General features: G+C 32.4%; 1 protein-coding gene across 1 annotated transcript; it reads left to right on the top strand.

Annotated features, from left to right (window-relative positions):
- The first annotated feature begins 5,643 nt into the window (after nucleotides 1-5,643).
- Nucleotides 5,644-16,172, top strand: LOC105208070 (high affinity nerve growth factor receptor). Its single transcript, XM_011177824.3, has 9 exons — nucleotides 5,644-6,438; nucleotides 12,173-12,385; nucleotides 12,622-12,713; nucleotides 12,820-12,963; nucleotides 13,260-13,422; nucleotides 13,628-13,908; nucleotides 14,311-14,484; nucleotides 14,669-14,827; nucleotides 14,912-16,172. The coding sequence occupies exons 1-9, from the start codon at nucleotides 6,396-6,398 to the stop codon at nucleotides 15,212-15,214; spliced, it is 1,572 nt and encodes a 523-aa protein (XP_011176126.1). The 5' UTR covers nucleotides 5,644-6,395; the 3' UTR covers nucleotides 15,215-16,172.
- Nucleotides 16,173-16,572: the final 400 nt, after the last annotated feature.

The following is a 16,572-nucleotide window of genomic DNA, read 5'->3' as shown; positions in this document are numbered from 1 at the left end:
GTGACGTGGGCAATCAAGTATTCAGTTATAACTAAAAAAATTGCAACACTTTTTTGATTTTAATTTTGGAACATAGGCCGGTATTCATAGTCGATTCTTATTTCAAGATCGTCTTAAGTAACGTTTTAAGATGCTAATACGGCTCTCTGATTGGTTGATGGCATCTTAAGATGATACTTAAGATGATCTTAAATATAAGAATCAATTATGAATACCGGCCATAGTCTGCTCATCAAATGATTGATTTAGACCTAACTAGAGCTTCTGTGACTGATATTCAAAATCGATTTTTATATTTAAGATCGTCTCAAGTACTATTTTAAGATGTTATCAACCAATCATAAAGCTGTATTAACATTTTAAAACATTACTCGAGAGCATCCCGTTTGCGATTGATGTTTGCACAGTCATTCACAGCATTCGGTGTTCAAAGTTTTTTCATTGGGATATCCAATGAGAAAATTTTAAACGATAATTAATAATTGAATCAACTTGTGAATATACAACTCGGTCCAAAATAATTGGACCGAGTTGTATATTCACAAGTTGATTTTTATTCCAAGATCATCTTAAGTTAATGTTTTAAAATACTACTTCAAATCCATGTAAATTCAAAGATAATATCAATTTAACATGATGAATAGACGTGTTTAATTATTTTATACATATTTCAATTTATTTGAATCTAAAAGTAGTATATAATGGGTTAGTCCTACCAAGCAGAACAACAAGTCAAAATGATTCACAATTGTGTCAAAATGACATTAAAATGAATCGTAATTGAAAAGTGACTTTTAATGATCATTTTGCAGCCACTTTGACATCATTTTGACGTCGTGATGACTCCCTGTTCTACTTGGGCCTTTTATATTATTTTTAGATTCAAATAAATTGAAATACGTACAAAATAATTAAACTATTCATGAATAATTTATCTGAATTCAAAATGATAAATAGCGCATTTCGTATTTCAATCCATTTAAGTTCATTTAAATCCAAAAATATTTTTGATTCAATATTAGACCGATATTCACAATCGATTCTTATCAATATCAAGTATTAAAGTATAATATGTATATGAAAATTGCAATTCATTTTAATTTATTCGAGTTTGCGCTTCAGAGTTCCGGAGTATTTTTGGATTCAGACTCAAATAGACTGAAATACGAAATGCGCTATTCATCGTTTTGAATTGATCGTTTATTTTCGATTGTTTTATTTATACTGTATATTTTCCGCGAGACCAATCTTGCATACAAGATCAGCGTGTGCGTAATTCTCGTGCCTGATTATTTCGATTATATCGATATCCAAATAAATTTTCAACTCAACAGTTAACATTCATTTCAGACACTATGTAGTTGGGTGTATTTTTCGTAAGAAAGTGCAATTAATAAATTAAAAATTTATATCATGAGTTTACAAGTTTGTCAATATATAATGTTTATCTTGTGATATTGAGTCTGTTTGAGCATATTTCAAAGATAGTCATAGAAAGTTTAGTCATAGAAGTTTATTTAAGTTATCCTCAAAGGTTACTTTATGTTAAAATGTATATTATAAGATAACTTTTATTACTTTATCGATAAGATAAATTCCAGGTAAATATCCTTCATTTCTGATTAGTTATTTCATATTATATCTTTAAGAATTGATTCGTGATGATTACTATTGTAAATTTAATTTATACTTACTATTATTAATAAATTCAACACTTCAATATTAATTCTAACGCATATTAAATTATATTACATTAATAAGATAGACTTGAATAAGCCATTTCTTTTTTTCTCTTAATAGAAGAAAAAAAATTTTTCAATACATTTCTAAAATAAATTTTATATATTGTAATAATAATGTTTTAAATTATTCCAAGATCTTTATCAAACATTTCTATAAAATGTTTACTACACATTTTTTTTTAATAAATTTTCAAAATTTTTATGAATGTTTATAATAAATGTGTTGTCTAAAGCAGCAGTTCGTTAAGACGCATGATATTTACATATATATATCGAAAGTATATCCTTTGAAATCTCGTAAGGACACGGGAACATCACATCCTTTTACGTTTTGTAGACCCCTCATAAAAAAGGCACTTTTCCTTGCTTTCGATTCCACGTAGTATTGTTTCGAGTTATAAGTTGTTCCAGTTGTTCCTCGTCATTTAAGAATCACCCATCTCGCGTGGAAACACAAACATCTCCGGTCTTCGTGCCCGCGCCGTTTTATTTTTTTAGACCAACCTCTTACGGCCGCCATCTGCATGCATACCGACTTTACGTCGGCTACCGAACGCAAGCGTCAATCCATAACGTTCGACGGGTGTAAACCCCCCTTCGAACATCTTACCCTCTTTTCGATACAATTTCAGACGACACCCTCTCCTGTACAGAAACAAAATTCTCACGTAAGTATTATTATAATACATCATTCTAAAATTCTTTTATAGATTTCGTCTCGTAGTAAAGTTCTGAAAAAGTTTATTTTAACACGGGAACAATGTCGCCAATTTTATTTTTCTTAGATGACTACTTGGACGTTTTTCTATCTCTTAATTAAAAATTACTATTATTAATTACACATATATTATTTATTATATTTATTTTACATTTTTTAAAAATTGCTGTAAAAGGAGAAATAAAAAAGTAGACACAAATTTTCGAGTTCGAATAAAGAAAACATGTGAGCTTCATTTTGCCACTGGGGTGCAAAAGTCATCCCAAGTTATTCGAGTTAAATTTAATTTAGAAATATATCTTAGATTGTCAAATTGTCTGAAATAATAAAACGAGATATTTTTGGATAATTGCATTAATCACACGAGGAAAAAATTGTACAAATTATCAAATGTGTTTCTTAGAAAATTTGTATTTAGCGCTAGAGTAAGAATTCCATTTTACTGTCACATAAATAATTGTCTCACTGGTTGCGATCATTATTGATGAGAAGAGGGTGTCACCCCCGCTGTTTTAAAACCGTTTGTCACTCGTAGAAAAGCCGCACAATTACCAAAATAACTATATTAATGTAGTAGGACAAAAATATAGGGCTTTAACTTTTGTCAAACACACACACATACAGGTCTGACGTACGGCACGAGAAAATTCTTCGGGGAAGAAGAAGAAGAAGAAGAAGAAGCGGCGCTATTCTTACGTCCAGGTGTGAGCTTGTAACGCCAATGTAAATATACAACACTTACGTTATTTCGACGGAGGCTCTTCGGAAACTCTTAACGTATCCCTCTACCCTGTCTCGCATTTCCCGCCTCACTTTTGTGTTTCGACTCATTTCTCGCTTACTCGGTACGTGTTTTGATCGTTAGAAACCACAAATCACTCGCTTTATTAACGACCCGCTGGACGCGCAACCCCGGTTGGATCCAGCGTTATCTCGATATCGGGATCACAAACGACATCAATCGTACGTTAATACCGAATGGCAATCCTTTCAAATTATTTCGGACTGGATCTCGCTGCGCCACTCACAGAAACGGTCTTTCATCGGCCGTCGCTATTCACAAGGGAGAAGAAATAAACTCCAGCTTGTGCGCTTCGCGGAACAAATTACAAATTAATGAATAAATTACAAAATGGAATATATAATCTAGTAGTTTTAAATTTCTCCTCTTTGCATTCGAATTACATTGACAGAACGAAGTATCGCGATAAAATACAGAGCAATTTGTTTTTTTAGTTTATTTGAAATTATTAATTAATAACCATTGTAATACGCAATTGTTTGTTGAGGGTGCAGACTTCTTCCCAATTGTTAGATCAAAATACGCGTTGTATTAAGCACGTTTTATTGACAAGTGATTTCTGACAAGTTTCGGTACGCATGTGTACTGTAGATCTGCAATGTGCGCATCCATCAGCACACGGACACACATCGAGAAATATATACATGGCTTCTGTATGGAACGTTCATGTTCTCGAGTCGACTTGTTTATCATGATTGAAAGCTGAAAAGTCGGGTTGTTCGCCAAGAGTAGGACGGAGTGGGAGATGGCAGTTCGTTAGGCAATAATGTATCAAGCTGATCACGATAGCGAATAATAAATTTTTTTTACTTATTACTCAAGTTAAGTAATATACAAACTGATAAGAAAAAAAAAACGCACTTTATTTTCAATGTCTTTTTAATTAAGATGTCCTATTGCAAAAGTCATTGTTATCAAGAATTAAAAACAAGAACGTAATAGTTAAAATAAAAATGGATTAAATAAATACAATAATTGAGATAAGTATATATAACGCATATATAACGTAATTAAAATCTGAAGAAGTTATAACTTATTTATATTAATTAACAGTTATAACTTACTGTTCAACAATATTTATTATATAATTTTATATATATATTTTTTAAACTGCGCTCTGTTAAGTACTTTCGGTCTTAAAACGCAATTCTTAAATTAAATCATATTAAGCATAATAATCACAATAATATTACAATATATTATTGTAATTGATAATTTGATAATATAGTTGCTAATAATAATATCATCTATTATGGTAATCATGCCAATAAAATTCCCTAATTAAATTAATATTATTTTGCGATTCAACTTAAGAATTGTTTCAAAACCAAAAATAACGGTTGGAGTTGATGAAGGACTCTCGAAATTTCAAATAATTGAATCTGAGTCAAGAGGGCTAATGAGAGTCAGCGCGGGTATAGGTGCGCAAATGTTTATTTCTTGTCCAAGACAAAATAACGGTATGTAATTTAAAGAACTATAAAAAATATATATATATAATCACATAAGAAATATTATTGAGCACTAAAACTCTGCTATATCCGTTTGTTGCCTTTCTCTAGATTTTAATTAAAGTAGATATAAAATTTTTAAATCATTATTTAATAATTCAACTTGCTGACGTAAGCAAATTGGAATGTTCCTCATCAGAACGTAATCGATATTTCGATTAGGATAGTTCTGATTATAAAACACGATTCAAACTCGCTTCATTCATTTGTCACGAGTGCGCTATATTTCGAACCTAGAAAAAAAAAATTACACGGAATATCTGTATGTTTCCATCAATTGCGAATAAATAAACGATAAGCAGTCGCGATAGCATGAGCTGTTACAGGCAATGCGCATTGATACGACGCGTGCGTCAACGCGCATGTATTCATCTACCCAGACGATTTAATTACCATCTCCATAAAATAATTCAGTATCTTTCAAGGAAAATCGCTATGTTGCAGCAACCAATAGTCAACAGTTTGATGCATTAGATTGCCTCGAATTACCATTTCTTCGATTATTGTCCGATAATAAGATTGCACGTTGACTTTTCAACCGGCTACCGAAACAACCTGTGTATCTTCACGACGTAAATTTCTGTCGCCGTTCGTTACGTCCGCAGTGATATTCACGCGAACGCGTAGGTGGATGGTCCGGAACGTATCAGGTGCCAGACGTGACGGGTGAAGACGCACCCTTTTTTCTTAAGAAATTCGGAGGCTTACGGCGAACCACCGTCGCGTCGCTTTCCGATAGCGTAGGTCGCACCGACAAGACGATGATGAGCTTCGAGTTGAAATCTCGCGTAAATCTCTATCGCGCGAGTGTACGTGCGCAACGCTGGCACGCACGCACGCACTCACACGTGCGCTCCGTGCGACTGTAGTGGTGGTCCGCGCGCGCGTAGCAAAGCGAGGGAGTCTCTTCAGTTTTGGTTAAGCGTTCATCGAAGAGGGAATACATCTCGTTCCGTCTCTCCCGGTCTCCACCTACGTCGTTCCCCCGTTGAGTCAGACCGGGTGTTACACGCCGAGATTTCGGCTTCCGACTTAAGTCTTTGGCACCCACCCACGCTGTCGTCGTATTTACGGGGAGCGCGTTGCTCAGAGGACTTCCGTTCTCCAACAATATGACCTGCCGTCACTTCGGGACCGATCTCGGTCAGGATCGTGGAGAAAACCGACGATTCTGGAAATTCGAGGATTCTAAAAACGGTGCGCGAATCTAAATCGAGGATAAAGGAAGAGAATGAAAATGCGGAATTCGTTCGGTGTTCTATTTTGTTTATGTATTACGTGATGGTGCGTATAATGCAAAACGAAGAAAAAAAGAGAAAGAAAGAGAGAGAGTGATGCTATGGTTTATCAGCGTCGCGACAATTATTCACGGCAATTTTTTGGGGTTTTTTATAAGATTTCGATTCATCAAGATTCAATGTGGCGTTTATAAGAGCGGTAATATCTTTCTCGCCAAAGTAATAGCGATGCAATTAGCGCGTCGATGATAATTGCCGCTTCGTAGCAAAGGAGAGAGTGCAAAGTGCGGTAAACGAGTGCGAAGAATTATTTTCTCTAACCGAAGAGGGTGGTTTCGTTTATTCGCTGTTTATTTGCATTGACGCACGATACACGGACAAAGGATGCCGAGAAAAAGAGGTCTTTCCTCTCCCGAAATTCGAACAGGTAAGATGCGCTTCGAATCTCAAAAATAACATCGTTTTTCTTGCGTTAACAAATAAGGAAAAAATTTTATTAATATAATACAATTAAGAAAATTAAATAAACTAAAAATATTCTTAAGCAAATAAATAAAAAATGATAAATTAATAGATATATACGCTTTACTAAGTCTTCCTCACCATGAAATAATCATCTTTAGAATGAAAAGTCGAGACAGAATCATAAAATTGATTAAAATATAAAATAAATCAAATAACAACATAATATGATGATATTATAAAGACTGATAAAAGAAATTGATATAAAAATAAATATAAAAATTATTGGGTCCATGATCAAGATCAAAAAACAAAGTCAGAAATGTCAATTACAATTATAAAGTAAAAAGTCCTCCAGAAAATTATGCAGTTAAAATGTGTAAAATTTAAACTATATAATTTTCTGTGATAACATTGTTTTTATCATTCTCATTTCTGATGATAACATCGGACTATCAGGGACCTAACGTATTTTCGCCTTCAAACGAGAATTATGTTACATAATATATTTTATTTGTTGGCTTATTTGCATATCTACACAGTCGACCAGATTTAAATTTTACCTACATTTACTTTATAGATAATCTTTTATGTCCTTGGTCATAACTTAAATTCTAAATTGATGAAAATAAAAATAAATATAAGATCTGTAAGAAGTTATATATGGCCAAGGACAGAAAACAATGTCAGTTTTATATATTTTGAATAATTTTCTGAAGGACATTGTTAATTTTCTTAATTGGATCGTATTATTTCTTTTCCTTATTTGTACGTGCATATATCAAGATTATTCATTATTAGTTAGTGTTAAATTTGGATATGTTTTTCTGTTTTAATATCGGTTTTTTCTCGATAATATTAGAAAGAGAGAGAGAGAAAGAGACATTAAAAGTGTAATCCACATTAAAGAAAGAAATTATAGTGGCATAGTTGTATCTAATGTGGAAAAAATTATATAGGTTTTTAAAAAAATATCTTTTATAAACAATTTCTATTGTTAATTTTCTTTTATGAACAATTAAAAGCTTGAAAGTTTGTTTTGACATACGCGTTTGCTTGCGTTGGAGAAATTCTGAAAGCTTCTTTTGAGAAATCTGAATACACACGGTAGCTTGTTCCGCGTCTCATTAGGTTAATAGATTCGTGGAACGAATAAGAGTCATCTAATACATATCAAATTCAATTAGGCATATTACGTAAAGTACCATACAAGAATCTACCATAATCAGTGAAAATGATATGCATAATTACTTTACAAATTGTATTCGTTGATTATAAGAAATCGTTAAACAAATAAAGATTAACGTTTCGCAAAATAATGCTACTTTATTTGAATTTTTGTTGAAATATTTTTCTACATTTATATTGCACTTTTATTTTATCACAAATTTTTGCTTGTATAATACATTTTTAATGTTTAAATGTTTTAGATAACGTTTATGTTTAGATAATGTTTATATTAGATAAGTAATAAAGTGACCGTATAGCGATATTCCAGGAAAAAATAAAGTGATTCAACGATGAATCGGTGATCATATCTGTGTGCAGCGACTTAGAAAATTTTATTTCTATTCGATTTTCTATGAGAATTTAAAGAAGTTACAAAATTAAATAATAAAGTGTGTTTTATACATATTTGTAACTTATCCAGTAAACAATATGACAAATAACGTTTTAATATTATTATTTTATTGAGACGTCATTAAAAGTTATTTTTAACTTGTTTGGTTATTACAGGCTTAAATATCAATATCCGAAAACTGTACAATGAACAATTAACGGTGCAATTAAAAATTTGTTTGCGATATATTGTCTTACATTGCTTATTAACAATCTTGTGCTAATTTAAATGTAATTATGTGTTTAGCATATCGCCCGCTAAAAACACTGTTCAAAATGCGTGCTGTTTAAGTATATACATATTCTGCTTTATGTAAATATAAATTCATTATTATGTAAATATAAATTTAATATTAAAAAAAAGAAACGTATGAAGAATCTAGTTCTGAGAGAACACGATTAGATTTACTTTATTTATCTGATCTATTTATTTATATTTTATACTTAGTTTATATGTCTATTTTATATTTAGATTATATTTATCTATTTATTTGATTAAATTTATCTATATTTCCTTCGACAAGTGTCCAACGTTCTTCTGAGAATCAGAAATCAGTTCTGTTTTTGCCCTCTCCCGTTATCTTTAATATCGGGCACTTTTGACCTCTCGATAAGTTTGGTTCAAGATAATAACTACATTTGTCATATGTTAAAGATAATGTAGCACTAAAATCGATAAATTTTTAAAATTACATTATGTAATATTGTGAGAAAAATTATGAAACATAAACATTCTTTATTTTTTTTATAAAGTTGTCCCTACATTCCGTGTATCTTATTTCAACTTACTCCTTTTTATTCTAATTTTTAGAACTAGAAAAGAACACAGAGTAAATTGAAATAAAAATTAATTTCATTAAACGTTAATGAAAATAATGGACATTGGCTTGTCTCAGAGAGAAATAATAACAAATAATAGACATCTAATAGACGACTATTAGATGCCATCGATGTCTGCAATCGACAATTTGATTTGTGCGTTCTCTCTGGTATTTGACCACCGAGATACTTGGCAATATTTTTTAAGGTAAATTTTATATAAACGAATTTTATATTAAAATCTATATAAATACTTCTATTTAATACAAACATAATATGTATTAAAACTTTAAATCGATTTAACAATAAAATTCTACGTTACATGTTATTTATGTAGATGTCGATCAATTTGTTTTACGAAGTTCACGTAAAATGTACAAACTGCACATATAGATGTCTGATTTCATTAATTAATATTATTTTATCAAGATATTTTGCAAAGATTACAAGTAAATGTAGAAAATTTAAAATTTTCGATCTTTCTTGATATTTTATAGATAACTCAGATTTAAATAAGGAATCTATCATTTTATGTACCAATTTCACAGATTTTATTCTGCATATATATATTTATGTGTATCTATATATTGTTTTACGAGAACCTTACGATATTCACCGATCTCTTTCGGTCCCTTCATGAATCGTACGTTTAGACAGGATGAGGCGTTCGCACATATAATGCGTCTATTGTCTGTGCAGCTAAAGCTTGGATTTGCAAATAAACGCGTCTCACCACACGTGGGTGCATTGAAATTTCCAAATTTATCGTTAACCATAACAGTTAAAAGACAATATATAGGTTTAATTAGGATCGAATATCATTACCATCTGTTGTTGCTTTTATTGAGACAAAAACACCCGTCAGCTTTGCTACTAATTATTTCCTAACATAGTCGACAATTCGAATTAAATATATGTATACAGAATGATGTTCAGTTGAATTTTAAAGAGTTTCTTTCCAATTTTAAAACATTTATTACTTAAGCAAACTTTCAAGTCTATTCGGCTCTATAAATTATAAAATAAAATACTTGTTTTTGCATATTAAATTTTTGGAGTATGTAAATAGCTTCTAGCAAAATAAAAATGAATTGAAATGGATAGAAATAAATTTATTTTGACATTTTCAAATTTGCGCTTCAGATTTTTCGAATTTATTTGTATCCAAAAGTAATATGAATTTAACATGATGAATAGTTTATTTCGCATTTCAATTCATTTGAGTCCATTAAAATCCAAAAATACTAAGAAACTCTAAAGAGCGAACTCAGATAAATTAAAATAAATTGCAATTCTCAATTTATTTGAATTTATTTTTATTTGCAGAGTTAAATTTATATAAATCCCTTTTTCTTAGAAATTTTATTTCAAAGCTCGTTTGTCAAAGTATTTATCGCACATAATTAATAGCAGTTTTTTAAGAAGTTTCCTTCAAGAATAACTAAATCTCGTATACTCATGGAGGAAGTATCATTTAGATTAGTAGTTGGTAAACAAATTAATCGAGTTCGGGTTCTTAAAAACTAACGAACTATGCGGATGATTTTGCATTATATCATAATCACTGGAGTACGAGGCGTAAACTAAAATTATTCTCCGCGAGCTTTACTACGCGTTACTCGTGCTATCGAGGGTCAGCTGGCGTAGCCAATAGTGATTTCTATGTCGCGTATATGGCAAAGAGCAGAGGTCATGAATAATGTAGCGTAAATGCGAAAATCACGATGTCCGCAGCGGCATAATTGATTGTGGCTGGATGGTATCGAAGCGAGCATTAATCCTCGATAAATTGCAAATGCGACCGCGGAATCCTAAGAGAGCTGCAACGGGGGCCCTTCTCTCGAGATGGTCAAACGAGATGGTCGTTCGTCAAACGCGGTCGCGTCGCTTTCGCGACGAAGGAGAGATCGTCTCTCCCTTCCTCCTCGTATCTCTGTCACAAGACTGCCGACGAATCGTTCCGCGTTAACTCGTTATATCTCACGCTATTCACTACATGGCGAGTTACGTCGCCGAGTAACGGCTCCGCAGTTTCTTGGCGATCGATCTCGCCGAGAAACGGTCGATCTCGTAAATGCGGGAAATCTCGTAATGGAGACGCGGGCACGGAATACGGGGCGATAATAGGTACACATAGCGAGACTCGTTGTCGGGGAGCGCTGACCGCAGAGATAACGCTTTGACCCGTTACAAGCTCCAAGAGTACCAAATGAATGCCTTCACTGTCTCTATCTTTCTGTGCCCAATCCAAATATGCGGCCCTTTTTCTTCCCTGGCCGCCCTTTACAGGCCGTTTGCGACGATCCCGCGAATCTGCGCCGGCGATCTCCCTTTGCTTCCCGGCAAAGACCAGCGGCGCGGCGACGGTAACGTTTCTTCCCGTCGCTATTCCCGTGGCACGTAGTAAGAACATTGTCAATTTTAATTCTCTATCCTTTGGCATCACACTTTATCTCAATGCTATTTTGAAATCATTCAAAGCTGGCAAACTACGCACATTCAATTTTTGGCCAGCGTTCGATTTTTCCAAAACGTTACGGCTATTTTTTTTTTATATAAACAGACTGTAGAAAAATGCTGTATTTTGGTAATAATTAAAACAAGTTAGCTTTAACTAGACTCTTATTTGTCATCTTTTATCGTTTGTATTTTAACAATTGACTAATTATACGTTTCTTTGCTTCGCAACGTATAATATGGAATTATCTTCTCAATGCAATTAAATTAATTTTATACAAATGAAACAAAAGTGATAAAGCCCATTAAACTTTGTTACAAATAAATAGAAACAAGAAGCAACGCATTACATGTAACGAGCCCATTATTTTTATCTTTTTTTTTGTTTACAGTAATAATTTAGTAATAACGTTACAGTTGGATAAGTAACTTGTGGTAATTATCATTACTTATTGAAAAAAACTAATTCGTTGGTTGACTTGTTACGTAACAAGTAAAGTTACAAGTTATTATTATTTTGCAATGAGTAACGCATAATAGTAACGAGTTAGTTGTCAAAAGTGACCCTGCGTATTTTAAGTTTGCCCTTACCAAATTATAAAAAAGTATTATAAAAAACGACGGTTACTTATTGTAACTCAATATTTCCCATTCTTGCAAATAAATAGATAAATTAATTAATTAATTAATAAACTAAGGTTCCTTTAGAAAAGAAATATTATTCGGACTTATGAAAATGTAGATCCGCCACTACCGAAGGTTACATGAGTAAGCTGTAGAAAATATAAATGATCTTATTCCAGATTTATCAGTAAGTGCATCCAATCAACATCAGCTAGATATAGTGCAATTGCCCCCAAACGGGAGAACCGAAATCAAAGCATGCAAGAACCACCCGCAGATTTGCGGAAAGGAAGCGGCCTGCCGCAGCTTCCCGGACAACACGTCGAAATGCGTGTGTCCTCACGATTCGTCTCCGCCAACGTCAGATTTAAGATGCCCGAATCGTCTAATCGGTAAAGCCACTCCTCGTCTATCTTTTCACAAAAAAACGTTACTATAAAAGAGTAATTTTAAATAAAAATAATTTGACACAGTGTGTTTATTTTTGGCGATTGAAAGAGAATGACTTGAAGATAATTAATTCAATAAAGTTCTAATCAATTGTAAAAATTATTGTGACAAAAGTAAAATTGATATTGCGATTAATGAGTGATGTAATATAAAGAATAATTTTTTTTTTTTTTTTTAGTTCCTCTAACTCCTCGTCCTATACCTAACATCATTCCTCCAAGCGCCAACAACATCACAAATAATACGAGCGCGCTTCCGGAAGCTGAGCAGGTATTTTTACTGTTTGACAGAATTTATTGTTTTGTATAAAATTTGATATTTAGATAATAAGCACTATTGTTAACAAGTGTAACAAATTATTAAAAAATTAATGCAGGTGGAAGGATTTTTGAAATACAAGGTACCTGAAATCGTAGGAGTAACTGTAGCTTTCGTCGCGGTAATTGTATTCTTACTGAGCGTCATATATTGCGTAAAAAGACGGAGTTACAGCATCAAGTCGCAAAGAAGTCCTCTAGATGTAAGTTGCCGTATCTTTCATCGAAACAATCCTGAGATGCATAAGCAGTGATATATTCTCGTATTTGTACTTGCATATTTTCTTCTAGAAAATTTTGTTTTTTTTTAAATAATTAATAGATTTTCTAAATAATTTATAGATTATACTTTAACGATAAATTTATCTTTAACTCATTTTTATTATTTTAAATTTTGCATTTCATTCGTTAACAGATTGTGCAACCCAGGGATATTTTTAATTACATACTTTTAATTATTCTTAGTAATTATCTCACTGATCATACACTATTTTATCAGGGAACGCCGATAAATCTGAAGAAAGGATTATTATTAGCGCATAAGTACACGTCTAATCCTCAATATTTCACCTGTACTTCTCCGGAGGTTCCGATAATACAACGTGAACACCTTGTATTTTTTCATGACATCGGCGAAGGTTGCTTCGGAAAGGTTTATAAAGGTAACATCACTTTGTATAGGTAAAAATAAAAAGAATTAAGAAAGATTCTTCTACTTCAGAAGAATTAATTCAACAAGATAAGAAATTATAAAATATTATAAAATAAAAATTTGTTTAAATATTTTTTAATTTACTCGTTTTTCACAACGTCACTTTAGCTTCACAGAGTCATAACGATCGATCTCTCGTAATAAAAATTTTATAGGTGAGTGGCACAATGGCGACACGAAGGAAATTGTCGCTATAAAAGTCCTAAAGGACACCGCCACGCCCGAAACCGAGCAGGACTTTATGCGCGAAGTGGATATCATGTCCACGTTCGGCCATTCTAACATTTTGTCCTTGAAGGGCATGGTACTTCGAGACGCGAGCAACAACCCATGGATGGTTTTCGAGTACATGCCGTACGGTGACCTCGCTGAGGTATTACGAGCGAACTCCCCTCAATTCAGATCGTCAAAACCTGGACTACAGCCTTTAACAAAGGTATAGAGTTGTTCTTTGATTATATGGCTTCAAGCTCTCTAACAGAGCTTCAAATTGGCTAGAATCTTGTTCATATTATTGTTTTTGTAAGAGGTATACAAAGATTACTCTGGTAAAAATTTTTCTCTGAATATTTCACATATTTGTTTAGAAGTTTTTAAAATTTTGTAATAACGGTTCAGTGATGATGATTATGCGGAAGTTTCGCGTTCAATTGCGAGTCGTCATAGCAATTCTCGTATCTTACATTATGATTCATTGTACATGCGAGTAGAGTGACATTAACGGTTTCTTCTATTAAAAAACTCGCCGTCGCGTCTTTATTATCATATGTGCAACGCAATTCTAGCGAAATTTTTTATCAGAAGAAATAACTGGAGACTGGCGTGTCATTGTTTATAGGACTCATTACACTGGATCTCGATTCAAATTGCAGCCGGCATGACGTATCTGTCGGCGCAAAGATTTGTGCATCGTGACCTCGCGTGTCGAAACTGTCTGGTAGGCTCAGGTTTATCAGTGAAAATAGCTGATTTCGGCATGTCGCGAGATATTTACACCTGCGACTATTACAAGGTAAATTTTTTTTTTTTAATAATAAATTTGTAACATTTAAAGATTTTCTGTTTAAATAACTTTGAGGAGGGATACTCTACGGAGCATGCTACCTCTTCTCTTTTTTTTTACGTAGGTAAATGTTATTAGTGGAAAATTATTGTATAATTCTTTAAGCGTATATAATTATAATTAACATCTTCAGATTGGAGGATCACGTCTGTTGCCAGTACGGTGGATGTCACCGGAAAGTGTAGTGTATGGACGTTTCACTTTAGAGACCGATGTGTGGAGCTTCGGAGTTGTTCTCTGGGAAGTCTACTCATTTGGAAAGCAACCATACTACGGATTTAGTAACGAAGAGGTCAGACGCGCAAGAATATGATAAAAATTTTGTCTCATCGGCTCTACCAAAGATTCGAATGTGTTTTCTCGACTATTGTTTCAGGTCGTGAAACTCATACTTCAAGGAACGATGCTCATCCCGCCGGACGAATGTCCGCCCATCGTCTGTCAAATAATGTACGATTGCTGGAAGACCGAGCCGCGGGAACGAATCAAGTTTCCCGACATTTTGGAGAGGCTGGAAAAGGCGCAAAATGAAATAACCCGACAAGGAACACTGCCGAGACCGCCGCAAGGCCCGGTACTGCTACGTACCCCGGACGTTTTGGATCCGGACGGCTACTTGCTTCCGGCTCCTGCGATCCCTCGCGAGTATCTGCAGGCCCTACCAGCTCTATCTGACTGATACATTTCGTGACAGTGACAGAATCTCTGAACTTCAATTCTCGAAAAGTTGCTTTGAACGAGTAAAGTGGTATGCGCCCGATGTGCATGAAAGATGAATAGAAAAAATGTGAATCAAACTTGTGTAGTGTAAGGAGAATTAAGATTAATATAAGAATATACTGATTGTGAAGTGCACAGCTACTATACCATTGAAAACAACAAGTTAAAAATAAAAAGCGTATAATCCTCATCATTTTATCATCTGACTGTCTGATAGAATAATAACATAATTAAATAGCACAATTTGCTAAGCATCTACATATATATAAATAATATATAGATATAAATAATGGACAAAATTTTTATGGCAGATGCTTTGACAAGTTTGGAATCGATTTTTGCAGCTTCACAAATTTTATATTGTATATTTTTGTAATTAAATATAATTAAAATTGTCTATTAAATTTTTTAGTCAATTTTTTTATTTGATTTTTCCAACATTTTTATTAAGATTAATAGCAAATCAGTTAAAACATTTTTCATAGCAATTTTATTTGAGACACCATGCACAAATCAAATTTTTCCAATAAAAAATTTAGGTCAATATTTATTTAACATTTACGATCCTGCATTACAGTATAAAAAAATAAAAAATATTTATTACTGTTATAAAATACTTTTAAAACCATTCAACTTTCATTTAGAACAATTTTTTTATCTCTTGTTTTTTTTATCTCTTCGATAATATTCACTTCCAAAGAAAAAAAATCGATTTTTTTAAAGGAATGATTCATCTCTTTAACATGCGACTCAAAACTTAGAAAAAATTGCGTGTTTCTTATTTTTTGTCTATATTCAAAAATGATTAAAATCGGAAGGGAAGACTTAGTTTTGTTTCCTTAAGGTGTAAAATTGATTTTGCATTTTTATCGGTTAATCAACTACTTGTGAATAAAATAAAAGCTCTCTTTCTCTAATTCATGATACAAATAAATAATTATAAACCTTAATAATAATCATTAAATGTAAAAAAATGTTAATATAAATAAATGTTATATATGTTATGTAATGATAAATGTATAAAAGCTTAAAATATTAAAGTTTTCGAATGTACGTCCATAAAATAGTATTAATGTTCAGTAATTTTTATATTAGAGCTATTTGATTAATGTTTTTAAAGTGTATTATTATTAGAAATAATAAATAGGTGATAGATAATCGGTAATCGTTAAGATAAAATTAATGAAATCAATTTATAAATATTACATTTATTGAGCACAATAATATATATAAAATTTTTTACTCAGGATTTTATCTGTATATATAGAATTTTTTTTAGAATTTATCTTCAAAATCATGGCAATCGAATAACATTAT

Source organism: Solenopsis invicta, chromosome 1, assembly GCF_016802725.1.
Source record: "Solenopsis invicta isolate M01_SB chromosome 1, UNIL_Sinv_3.0, whole genome shotgun sequence".
NCBI classification, from domain to species: Eukaryota; Metazoa; Arthropoda; class Insecta; order Hymenoptera; family Formicidae; genus Solenopsis; species Solenopsis invicta.
Note: the sequence above shows the minus strand (reverse complement) of the source record. Positions and strands in the feature narration are given on the sequence as shown.

What these genes read in the sequence shown, in the direction of transcription:
- LOC105208070 (XM_011177824.3), top strand. Translation starts at nt 6,396, where the DNA reads ATGCCGAGAAAAAGAGGTCTTTCCTCTCCCGAAATTCGAACAG. An exon ending in ATGCCCGAATCGTCTAATCG is followed by an intron (nt 12,386 to 12,621) that starts GTAAAGCCACTC and finishes TTTTTTTTTTAG; the next exon opens with TTCCTCTAACTCCTCGTCCT. An exon ending in ACGGATTTAGTAACGAAGAG is followed by an intron (nt 14,828 to 14,911) that starts GTCAGACGCGCA and finishes CTATTGTTTCAG; the next exon opens with GTCGTGAAACTCATACTTCA.